This window comes from Gopherus evgoodei, chromosome 9, assembly GCF_007399415.2.
Source record: "Gopherus evgoodei ecotype Sinaloan lineage chromosome 9, rGopEvg1_v1.p, whole genome shotgun sequence".
Classification (NCBI taxonomy): Eukaryota; Metazoa; Chordata; order Testudines; family Testudinidae; genus Gopherus; species Gopherus evgoodei.
In genome coordinates, this window is record NC_044330.1 from 33,800,576 (window position 1) to 33,813,850 (window position 13,275).

A 13,275-nucleotide genomic window follows, 5' to 3' on the forward strand; every position below is an offset into this window, starting at 1 on the left:
GGCTCTCTTACCTGTGGGTATAACCTCTCCAGGCCTTTAAGAAAACAGATAGCCACTTTGTGTGAAAAGACAGACTGGCAGTTGACTGGTGATGGAAGGCCAATATCACTGCTAGGAGGATGGTGACTGAAGCAATAACCAGACCTTGTTGCTTCAGGTGCAAAAGATACTCCAATATGAGTTGCAATGAGGGCTGCGTGGGTGGAACTCTGCATTGGGAGGATCAGATAGATAGGATCCTTTTTGCAGGGTTTTCTACTGCCTAACAGAACTCAGGCTCTCTCTGAGCAAGCTTACTTCTCAGGATTCAGCCATGGAGTTTCCAAGCTGTCACATGAAGAGAACTAGGGTTCAAGTAGAGCAACCAACCGTGGTCTCAGGAAATCAGGTTTGCGTGTAGCGGAAGCAGCTGCAGGGTCTCCACCAAGAGCCCTAAGAGGGTGGTGAACCATGCTGCCTGGACCATGCCAGGGCTATGAGAATGACCTGTGCCCGGTCCCACTTGATCTTCATCAGAATCTTGTGTATCATTGGGATAGGGGAAAAGGCATAATACCAGTGATCTATCCATGATAGCAGGAAGGTGTCCATAAGAGACCCCTGCAAGGCCACAGCCCAGGAACAGACTGGTGGCATTTCCTGTTGTCATGGGTAGCAAACAGGCCTATAACAGGACTCCCCGACTGTTGGAAAATGCCCCTTGTCATGTCCAGCTAAAGGAACCATTCACGGTGAGAGAAGAAAGATCTGCTGAGGTGATCCACCAGCTGGTTCTATGTTCCCTGTAGGTACGATGCCTCGAGATGGATGGAATGCATTATGCAGAACTCCCACAGCTGGATTGCTTTCTGGCACTGGGGGGAAGGACCTAGGGGGAAGAGCGAGCGCCTCCCTGCCTGTTGATGTAGAACATGGCATTCGTGTTGTCCGTAAGAACCAAAATGACTTTGTTCGTAATGTGGGGCAGGAAAGCTTGGCAAACTGGGAACAACAGGCCTTGAGTCCCAACAGTCTGAAGTAATGTGGGTCCAAGCAATGAAAAAGTGGGACAGGCAGTTCAAAAACAGAGGGGTAAATTGTATCCTATACTGTGGGGCCTGAGATGTCAACCTTAGGCATCTTGTCAAAAAGAGTATTTCGAGCTCCCTGAGTGTCTGGGGACAGCCTGCATTGGCCCTACTGTGGAAGCCAGTGGAGGTTATGAGACCATACCAACGGCCACACTGGGTCAGACCAAAGGTCCATCTAGCCAAGTATCTGGTCTTCTGACAGTGGCCAATGCCAGGTGCTCCAGAGGGAATGAACAGAACAGGTAATCAAGTGATCCATCCTGATGCCCATTCCCAGCTTCTGGCAAACAGAAGCTAGGGACATTATTCCTGCCCATCTTGGCTAACAGCCATTGATGGATCTATCCTCCACAAATTTACCTAGTTCTTTTTTGAACCCTGTTACAGTCTCGGCCTTCACAACATCCTCTGGCAAGGAGTTCCACAGATTGACTTTGCGTTGTGTGAAAAAAAATATTTTCTTTTAAAACAGCTGCCTATCAATTTCATCTTGTGCCCCCTAGTTCTTGTGTTGTGAGGAGTAAATAACATTTCCTTATTTACTTTCTCCACATCAGTCATGATATTATAGACCTCTATCATATCCCCCCCAGTCTCTTTTCCAAGCTGAAAAGTCCCAGTCTTATTAAGAGACCTGTCTGGAGGCTTGACAAAGTAGTAGGCATTCTGTTGGGGCCTATAAAGCTTCCTAGATGCCACCTGAGTTTACAGCCTCAGGGATTTCAAGGTCGCCTAAGAGTCCTTAAGCCCATGGAGCCTAGCATTAGTTTGCACCAAAAAGAGGGAGGACCCTTCCAAGAGGAGATCTTGAAGGGTCTGTTGCACCTCCTGGAGAAAGCCAGATGACGGCAACCATGAGCTTCACTGCTGTGACCATAGATCTGGCTACAGAATTGGCCACATTCAGGACTGCTTGTAAGGAGACCTTTGCCATCGTTTTCCCTTCCTTGATCAGCAAGGAGAACTCCTGTCTGGTATCCTGAGGGAGCAAGTCCTTAAATTTTTGCATAGCCTCCCACATATTGAAGTCCTAGTGACCCAGCAGAGCCTGCTGGTTTGCTATGCGCAGCTGTAGTCCTTGCAGCCAAACAAGTCTAACTTTTTTGGATCCTTTGCCTTAGACATTGCGCCCGACTGTCCCTGTCACACTCTCTCATTGGCAGCTGCTACCAACAGGGATCCTGGGAGAGGATGCAAGTACAGAAACTTGTAACCTCTGGCTGGTATGAAGTACTTCTGCTCTATATGCTTTGCTGTGGGAGGGAGGGAAGCAGGGGTGTGCCACACCATCTTACCTGGGTTCATGATTGCCTCATTAAGTGGTAGAACCACCAAAGGACCCACTGCTCACAGAATGTCCAATAAGCAGAGTTGCCTCCTTGATCACCCCTGTCTGTATGCCTAGATTTGAGGACACTTGCTTTAACAAGTCTTGGTAAACCTTGTGATCATCTTGCGGAGTGGACATGCCCACCTCATATGGGGAAGACGACGACAGGAACAGCCTTCACCTCTTCCTCCATATTGACCAGGACCTGCAGGGCTTCTTCTTGAGGCTTGGTACCAGAGTCTGGATCAGGGGTTGGATGCGTCGGGGTGTCACATGGAAAAGCACCAAAGGCACTTTGCTCTCTGAAGCCACTGAGTAGGAGCACCTCAAGAGTGCACCCTGACCTTTAGGGAACCCCCAAATATTCCTAACGGGCCACTGCAAGAGTGCTGGCCCCCAAGGACCCAGTGTCCAAGCCCTTGGGGGTACCACTGTGCTTGGGGCCCATGGTGGAGTAGGAATGTCCCGGGGAGTAATGTGAGCGGATGCAATGGGAAGGAAGAGTAGGATCCTACTGCCGACTCCGACAAAGAGTCCTGGCATGGCAACCAGGGTGATGTGCACCCCCTTAGTGCCAGTGCCACAGTGAATCCTGTGATGAGGCTACTGTGTGGGGTTTTCCCACTAGAGGGCAGTCCTGGTACCGGATGGTGGCTGGTTCTTTGGCACTCAACGGTACTGGCAGTACAGAGTCCTGTATGGCTGGGGATTCAGGAACCAGCAATGAAAGTACATTCCTGGCTGCCACAAATACTTCCAGAGTTGATAATACTGTGAACTGATTGGCATGCTGTCTGCCTGAGGGCAATGCTACGTATGCAGAGTCAGCAGAGCCTGTGTAGGTACTGGAACTGCTGGTATTGGCTGTTGTGGTACTGGGGTGGAAGAGTGACCTGACATGGATCTCACCTTTGTTCCAGTCCCCATTCCTGCTGGACTTTGGCACTGGGGATTGACACTTCTCTGGCTGCTTCTTATGTTTCTTCTTGGGCATCGGGGGTGCGGACTCATGATCAGTGGGAGGAGCACTCCACACCAAAACTGAAGTACTTGGTGTAGCGTTTGAGTGTGGCTCTGAAGTGGGTTTCAAAGCTGCCTCCATGAGAAAGATTTTCAGTTTCACCTCCTAGTCCTTTTTGGTGTGAGGTTTGAAGTCCCTGCAGATCCGGCATGGTCCTTTCTATGAGACATCCCCAAGAACTTGAAACAGCTTGAGTACAGGTTACTCAATGGCATCAACTTCCCGCAGGAAGCATAGGGCTTGAAGCTGAGTGACTGAGGCATGCCTCAGCACGGGGGAGTGGATGAATCTCATTAAGTGCAAAGTAGTCCAACAACTTAATAAATAAATAATAATAATAAACCTATTGCTACTATAACTACACACACTGGAAAGAAGAAAAATAGCAGAAAAAACTACTGGAAAATTAGCCCGAGGCAATGAGAATAGTTCCAAAGGTTGTAAAGGGCGATAAGAAGGGTCCACAGGGTCCTTTATACTGGTGGTATGAGCATGCGGCACCAGAGGGCACTGTGGAGCCGACCTGATGGAGATGACTACGGGAAAAAATTCTGGCAACTGTGCTTGGGGTGTGCACACAGCTACACTGGAACAACACGAGCAAGCACTTGAACAACATATACTTTCGGCATTAAGGAAATCAATATAGGATGGGGTGGGCTAACTATGGCCCGCAGGCCAAATCCGGCCAGCCAGCTGTTTTAATCTGGACCTCGAGCTCCCGCTGGGAAGTGGAGTCTGGGGCTTGCCCCGCTCCAGCGCTCCAGCCAGGAAGCAGGGTTGGGGGCTGCTTCACTTGGATCCCAGAAGCAGCAGCATGGCCCCCTTCTGGCTCCTACGTGTAGGCGAAACCAGGGCGCTCTGCTCTGCACGCTGACCCCGCCCACCCCTGCAGCTCCCACTGGCCAGGAACCGCAGCCAATGGGAGCTGCAGGGGCAGTGCCTGAGGACCGTGCAGCATGCAGAGCTGCCTGGCCGCGCCTCCTCGTAGGAGCCGGAGAAGGGACCTGCTGCTGCTTTTGGGAGCTGCTTGAGGTAAGCACTGCCCAGAGCCTGCACCCTGAGCCTCTCCTCGCACCTCAACCCCCTCCCACCCTCCAAATCCCTCGATCCCAGCCCAGAGCACCCTCCTGTACCCCAAACCCCTCACCCCCAGCCCTACTTCAGAACCCACACCCCTAGCCGGAGCCCTCACTCCCCTGCCCCAGCCTGGAGCCCCTCCCGCACACTGAACTCCTCATTTCTGGCCCCACCCTGGAGCCCACACCCCCAACCAGAGCTCTCACTCCCTCACCAATCCCAACTTTGTGAGCATTCATGGCTTGCCATACAATTTCTATTCCCAGATGTGGCCCTCAGGCCAAAATGTCTGCCCACCCCAATACAGGATCAAGTTTTCTTTTTGTCCCTTATTTCTCACCATGCTTGGAAGGAATCATTTCCTAACGCTTTCACCGGAACCTTAATTTCTCCTAGGAAGACATCTTGCACCAGGTTTCCATTGTTCCATAGGTCAATCCTGAAAGTTAAAAACATTCTTTTAAATCTTCTAGTAATTTATAAGGATAAAAACCACCAGCAGATTTCAGATCAACAACAACCACCTTGCATCACTAATTCAGCATGCATGCAGACAGGAAATATTAGAATTGTCATACCAATCTAGTAAAGTCAAGAGGAACTCGAATGGCTTATTAAACCCAGAAAAGGCAGCCATGGAAACAAATTTAGACAGTGAAAGTTAGAAATCACAGACTTTACATCAGTAAAACATAGTGATACTGGTTGATGCATTTTCTATTTTGAACAAAAATATAAAATGAAATTACTGCGCTTCCTTTTCAGGTGTTTGCAGTGAACTTTTACCAGTGTACTTATATCCCTATTTTACTGCTGCAAGTAAAACTTGGACAGACTGCCATACCACACTGACACATGCGCTTGTTTTTTTTCAGACAATGGCTTGAATTTTCAAAACCTAAAGAGCTATCACTCCAAAGACATGCACCTGGCTTGGATTCTATTACTTCTTACCTCTGACATTTCTTTTAGACAGCAGATATGTTAAGAACAAAACAAAAAAAATTAATGCTAGAGTTGTTGGGGCATAATTGCTTTTCTATATACATTTTCATCTATAATCCTACACACTGTACAAATTGATGGGTCACATAAGCAAGAACATACTTAGAAATGAGTGAGAAGTTAGTACTTTAATGATTAAAATTTACACTAAATTCTGTTTTGGTGCCAGCTATAAAATCATCACTAACACTCATGTTGTGCCCTCAATCCCTCTCTGAGGTCGGGCACGTACGTGTGCATGTGCAAAGCTTATGAGGCTAAGTGGGGTGCTCTGAAACAATGCCTGTGCAGTACAAAGGCAGACAAACTATTTTAAAGTATGCAGGAGTAGAAAGGGGAAATACGCTGTAAGGGGCTTCTTATATCTGCTAGTGGAAGGTATTGTGTGTTCCACCAAACATGCTGCCAGATACTAGCAGACAGGTAGGAAAGGCTAGTTCCTGTCCAGGCCCCCAACACAACTTACTTTACCCTGGGAGCCACTGGGTGGACTAGACACCTCACTTTTCTTGAATTTTTGGTGCTAGGGTCAGCATTTGGATTGATTTCTGCAAGAGCACGTTGAGAGTGAGGGGCTCTTTGTACCGTTTACAACCCAGTGCAGGACATCCTGAGTTTAGCTCCAAATTTATATACTACAGAAAATCCACTATTCTATGAAGTAATCGGGGACTGAGGAGAGATCAAAAGAATTAATAAAATTGAACATCTCAAAATTTCAGTATGTACAGCGTACCAGTTGCAGTATGGCACATTGCATTGCTTTTTGTCCTTCAAAAATCCCCCATGATTTCCAATGCATTGAAGGCATCAGAACGTGAGAAGATATCCACTTGTTCTCCATTGACATCACTTTCGTTATCTAATTCCCTCACACACACACCCACAATCATGAAAAATGGTTTGTGTAACTGGTTGTACATAAGATTGGCATTCCTAAAATGGAGGTTCTGCTGTACTAAGTAAAGAATCTAGGTTCAGAAAAAAAGGATTTTGTTTTCATTGACATTAAACAAATATTGTACACTTGCCAGGGAATAAATATTAAGGAAACATAGCTTATCTTATGGAAAGTTCTATCTGAAGTTTGAATAAACATTTTAATTACATTAATAATTGTCTCAGAAACTCACAATAGTTTACAATTTCACTTTTAGAATCAAAAAAGTTTACTCTAAGGATTTTATTTCTGAAATTGGATGAATCTTCTTTATAAACTTGAATTCTAGTTTTATGCAGCCACATTATATCCAAATAAAGAAATATTATAGCATAAAGATTTTAATGTACTTTATAGAAATTGATATTAAATATATAATTTCAAGAACATACCTGACTTCCAGCTTCTCTATGTCCTCTTCTTCTACCTGAAACTGGGACTTCTTGGTATAGCTACTGGACCTCGTTACCTGTAAGTAAAATTCCTCTATGATTTTTCTCCTTCAGCCTGGTTTTTAAATTACAAATCTTCCATATCTACTGTAAAATCTTTGCTTTTTTAATATTAGTCCTGAAAACAAATTTCTGAAAGTTCTAAGATATTAATTATGCATCATAAACTGATATACACTGAGGAGACAACCACAAAAAGCCCACTGTTCCCTCCCCCACATCACAAAATTTTAACTGCATATTTTAGAATCTCTTCTTTCACTTCCAGATCAGTTTGTGCTCAATTTATTGCATTCCCAGATAGGATACTGTGTAGTTTACATGAGTCTAAACCATAAAATTATGTAATTGCTTTGTAACCACTTAGTTGCAACATTTTAATTCACAGAAAAATTTAATCTGGGATTGCATAAGGTAGAACATAAGCCAAAACAAATTATAGGTCTGACTCTGCAAGCACTCCAATCATCCATTTCTTACTGAAATCAATGGGAGTTTCAAAAGCAGAGTTCTCACAGGATCAGAACCTATATGCAAAGCACTGCATTATCTATTACTGTCACGGTACTGATTTTTAAAAATTCAATACTTTCACATAGCTTGATAACTTGAAAATAAGGGATATATATTTTACTGCCTATTTTCCTTTTCACAATACAAAATGAAAAGCAGAACACAAAATGGAAAACAAAGATAGTGGAACCATCTTAAAGGGCCAAATTTTGGCCCCCTGCACCAAAGCTGAAGTAAGCCAAGCTTAGCGTGAGAGTTCTGCAGTGGTCAGAGGAGGAATATCCACCAGTTTCCATGCTTTAGCTCACCCCAAAACAGAGAGAGCAGAGAAAGTCACGACAGATTCCTGCTCCTAAGCATGGTATTTACCAGCTCTGTTGCCTTCAGGGCTTCCAGACTTGAGCGTAGCTAGTGTCAGGATTTGTCCCATAGTAACTCATTTTGTTTACAGAAAAGCACTATTCTACCTAAAGACTCGCTAGAGCCAGAATTTTATTTTGCACATTGCAATGCATTAAAGCAGTATGCAGTTTCAGTCTATTTCACCAAGGACTGTATAATATAACCCATACACGACACCAGTGATGCACCTCAATACGGATATTCCAAGCCCAGGATTCTATAACAGAACGTCAAGAAGTATATTGATCTTTTGATGAAAACAAAGGAGATGAGGCTAGGTCCAAAAACTTAATGTCATTTGTTTTTGGAGACAGGATTTGATCCCAAGGCTTAAGGAGCAAAAAGTTAAAGCATTCACTTATTCTACCTAGAGAATGACCTAAAAATCACCGATCACCCTGTTAAAATTACTGTACTGACTGTACACAGCCATAACCTGATATTTTTTACTAAGTGCTCTGAAAGATGTTAAAATAAAGAGCCACATATTATTTTTAATATATTTTCATTCATACTTCAGTCCATAATCAGAACTGCAACTGATGGCAGCCAATCAAGGGCAATAAATAGCTCTTACATTTGTGACTATGAATCTACCACCTCTCACTAGGCAGTAGTTGAATGGGGTTGCTGTGGTCTTTCAGCCTGTTACAAATGAAGGTGACAATTTATTATGGAGAAACTTGCATTTACTTCAAGAGACCCTCTTGTGGCTAGCTCAAAAAACAAAAACAAAAAGAGGTGCATGAGACAAACAGGCCTGCAACAACACATGATTTGACAGTTTAAATTTTAAGAGATGTTAGTTACCTCAAAATAAAATGTTTCATTAAACTGTGGATTGCTTGTTTTCTTCTTTACTTTTGTCTTCTTTTGGTCATTCCTGTTTCAACATGGTACAGTTTTACCATATAGAATTTAAACACATAATTATTAAAACATTCTATTGTCAAGAAAGGGCTGCCCATTTAACTTTCAGGCCTAGAACATCAAATACATTTAGGTGCCTTACTCCCATTAATTTCAACGGAAGTTAGGTCCCTAAATACCTTTGAGATTTGTAGATATACTGGGTAATTACGTAAGTATCAAGGTCATTTAAGATGTCACTTGATATAATGAAAAATATTGGAGAAAAAGTTAATACACATTCACAGCATGGTTTGAAAAGCTAAATGGTTATCTTCAAAAGCTGTACCTATTTACATATATATGTGCACTGGAAGGTGGTCATATTTAGTTTGCCATTTATATTTTAGTTCACAAATAAATGCAACATGAAATGGATAGAGGTTGATGCAGATTAAAACAGGGTGGATTTGATTTAAATCACTAATTAGAAAGGCTCGATTTAATCATGGTTTTCTACATAAAAGTGCATTCCTGTTGGTTTTTATAACCTTAATACATATTCTTCACAACTCAGAGATAGATGTAGGTTTCATTTTTAGAAGGTACACACTATATATTTTTTAAACCGTGATTTTTTCTGAAAACTTTTCAGATTAGTTTTACAGCTATAGCAGAAAATGAATGATTGTTTGGTTATTTCATTTACCAAAGGTGACTGAAGCAAATATTTATGAAGTCATTGGGAGGTGAGGTATCTCCAATTCAACAGATTAATCATTAATATTTGGAGGATTTTCTTGCCATGCTGTATTACGAGGAGATCATCATCAGACATTTAAATTGTTTTATTTAACTAAAACAACATTAAGTACTCTGGATTTTTTTCTTCAACAGCAAACAAATAATATTTTGACAAAACAAACATATGTCCCTCACTTCTCACATTTATCTCCAGACTTCTTTTCCTTGTCCAGATCTATTCCACTCCCCACAATCTTCTATTCACTGAACTTTTTGAAACTTCGCACTTTTAGAGAGAGAGGTAAGAGATTGACTATGTGTGCACAAATTTGCAGAGGGACAATACAGTTGAGGTCTGTTACTTCTCACCTCTCTGTATAATTTATTTTAAAACATTTTTGCTGTTAACAAGCAAGTTACCACTGGAGACACAAACCCATAGTTTGAGAACTGCAAAACTAAGCATCTCTGATGGTATCCTCTAGACCAGTGGTGCCCAACCTTTTTCATCTGGTGGGCGCCAGACGACGAGCCACAGAGGACCGTGGCGGTGGATGACCATCCACCAAAATATCGCCGACAAGCAGCAACGTCAATAGATGTTGCCGTCGAAATGCCGCCAACAAGCAATGTCATCCAGAGGCGTCGCTGCTGAAATACCACCGAAAATCAGTGGCATTTCAGCGGCAACGCCTCTGGATGACGCAGCTTGTCGGAGGTATTTCGGTGGATGCTCCTCCGCTAACCAGTACATTGGCACACTTAGACACCCCAGCAGGCGCCATGGCGCCCGTGGGCACCGCGTTGGGGACCCCTGCTTTAGACTGAGCCCCACTGGGTAGCTAGAAAGATTAACCTAAATAATCTATACAGAAGCCTATGGAACCCCATAAGATTGGGTACCTAATGAACTATTGGAACTCATTTACAAAACTTTAATTACACATTACATGAATATAGTGTCTCCTACTATAGAATTAATAATCCCTATTCCATGATGAGATATCTTTGAGCTGCAATGCATCTATCTTTAGATAGTTTCCTTAAAAAGCATTTTATAAAAAAGATCCAATTTTTAATTATTTTTTTTTAAATCACTGGTTTTTATCCACCCTGGATTAAAATTTGCAATGGATAGAAACAATTTTCACTCCTGAAAAAAGCATTTTTGTGCATCTGCCTCCACATAAGAAATGCTCAGTATTCCATCTCCATCCCCTCCTCCTGCTTCATTCCTGTTCTATTTTAAGTGGTGGTGTACATTGTTATTATAACCACATAATATTGCCTCCTTTCTTCGCAGTGATGGAACATGTAACTTTCAAGAACTGCTCAGATACTAAGTATTTCCTTGAAATAAATAAAATAAAACAAAACGCCCCTGTTAATTCTAAACTAAGGCAGAGAGATAGAAAAAAAAAAATCACTAAGAATACTTTACGTAAATAAGCGTTCTATTTACTTCTCATCCCAGCTAGCAATTCCTGCTCAACACAGTGCTCAGTGAGAAGCAAAGTAACTATTATTTTTTGCTTTTAAATAGGTTTTATATGGTCTTAACAGACACAAAGGTACTTGACTTATAACATACATAGCATATGTTCTTATACCATGGACAACCTTAGCCTGCAAAGAAATTTTCAGCGTAAGTAAAATTAACAGAGAAAGAGTTGTGTTACATAAGACTATGTACCTATATATGGTTCGTTCAGTGCTGTTTCTATATTAACAGAAGTTTATGCAGAACACGCACACTACATCGTAAGAAACTGGTGGGGGAAAATAAAGATTGTTCTCTTCAACACTAAAATCCATCCATCCAATTACTTTAACAACTATATATTTGAACACTTTGGTCCAGAGGACATACCTGTCTCTTTCCTAATTTAGGACAGCACTTAGAAATACTGAATTTGCAATATAATTCAACAAAAGTTACCTAGAAGGACCCATAAGAGACACCGTTGCATAAGGGTCACAATTCTGTCCATTTACAAGAGGCAATCCATGGCATTCCTTTATGCTAAAATGAAGAGAAACAAAGACTTAGTGAATCAATGTATCATTAACAATTTTTGACCAGCTGAAAAATTCTTTCCTTTTAAATCAAGGGCGACACTTCAAATCAAACCAATAAAGAGTTAACATGAGCCAGTACATTGTTTCAGCACAGCAACGATTAATATATCTGAAGAATACTGAATTCCACACAGATCCACACTACATACAACAAGTGGGCTCCACCACCAGACTACCCAATCCACAGTTTTCTAGGCATAACAATGCTAGCTGACAGTCAGGTGTACAATTAGTCTTAAGGACCCTTGGAGGTGATTAGATACCATGAAATAGTCAAATATTGGTCACATGTACAGGATAAATAAAATCCAACAACTTAGAAATGATGCACAGAAAGTTACTGTGAGTGAGAAGACTGTAGATCTACTTGTTAATTTGACTTAAGGAGGACAAGACGACTTGCCAGTAGATCTCATCTACACTGGGCCAGCAGCAGTGTTCAGAAACCAAGGCTACATAGAACTGGGCCAAGAATCCATCTCTGTAGAACCTCACTAGAAAAACACCCGCTTGACAATAATACCTCCTTTACTGCTACATTTTGAGATCTGACTGCCATTTTTGATCCATTTAATGTATGTCATGTTAATTTTTTATCATCATTTGTAGGTCTTTAAGAAAAAAAGTATATTAAATCAACACTGTTACCTGTATCAGCCAACCTTGCAATCTCATCAAAACAAGATACAAAATTACCCTTCTTTAATTCTTTACTACTCGAGTTCCCTATCAGCCTTTCCATTATTTGCCTGGGATCAAGATCAGATGGATAAGCCTACAATTACTCAAGTCACCCTGTTCACTCTTTAAAGATTGGCATAACATTAGCTTTTTTCTAGTCTTTTAGAACTTGTACACTGTTCCAATGAAAATCAACGCTAATGGTCCATCAAGGTCCTCAGCCAACTCTTAAAATTCTGAGATGCAAGTTATTTGGATCTGCTGATTTAAAAATGCCTAACTTTAGTAAGTGTAGCTTAATATCTTCCCAAGTAACTTCTTAAATGGAAAGCATCTCATCATCCTATCACATGACTACATAGTTTTGTTTGGTTTTTTTTTAAACCAAATAGAGAACAAATATTTATTGAACTGTTCTACCATTCAATAATGGACCAATACCATTGTTAGGATTTTTTTTGTTCCTAATATACTTAAAATCCTTATTGTCCTTAACTCTGCTGGCCATAGATTTCTATTCCTAACTGGATTTAGCTCATGACGGTTTTTAGCTTTGTTGTGAAACCGGCCATTTTTGAAAGATGTGTGTGTGTATTAATACATTAATCTTTATCCTGTTTGCACATTACAAATGTGATCAAGTCATGATCACTTGTACTGAAGCTACCACTAATTTTTAGTTCTGTGATAGTTCCTTTTTATCTGTTAAGACAAAATCTAGTATAGAATTCCTCCACGTTGGATGCAACACTTTCTGAGTTCGGAAAATGGCCATTGTCATATTTAGAAATTCTGAGGATGTTTTAGTACCGGAATATGAGATCTCCAGTTTAGGTCACTCAGACTGAAGTGCCCCATGATCACGCAGGTCCCTCCTACACATTACATATAGATGCTTAAGGAGGTCATCCTGTTTCCTAGTGTGATTTGGTGTCTGTAGCAGACATAATCTAGTTCCTCATCTTGTGCTTATGTTAGAACACTGATGCATAAGCATGCAAGACCATTTTCTTCCAAGTTGTCAGTTACTCAAACAGATAATATTTTTGACAGTGCTATTCACCCTCCCCTTTGGACCACTCGATCCTTCCTAAGTAGAATATACCTGT

General features: G+C 41.7%; 1 protein-coding gene across 2 annotated transcripts in view; it reads right to left on the reverse strand.

The window, feature by feature from the left end:
* The window catches only part of RASA2 (RAS p21 protein activator 2), a 104,351-nt gene that overhangs the window by 37,533 nt on the left and 53,543 nt on the right, over window positions 1-13,275 (reverse strand). For both annotated transcript variants that reach the window (XM_030576133.1, XM_030576134.1), the window contains exons 6-9: window positions 11,346-11,429; window positions 8,624-8,696; window positions 6,839-6,915; window positions 4,842-4,940 (exon numbers count right to left, since the gene is read on the reverse strand). In XM_030576133.1, the coding sequence (XP_030431993.1) occupies window positions 4,842-4,940; window positions 6,839-6,915; window positions 8,624-8,696; window positions 11,346-11,429 (333 nt within the window). The remainder of the gene's footprint in view (window positions 1-4,841; window positions 4,941-6,838; window positions 6,916-8,623; window positions 8,697-11,345; window positions 11,430-13,275) is intronic.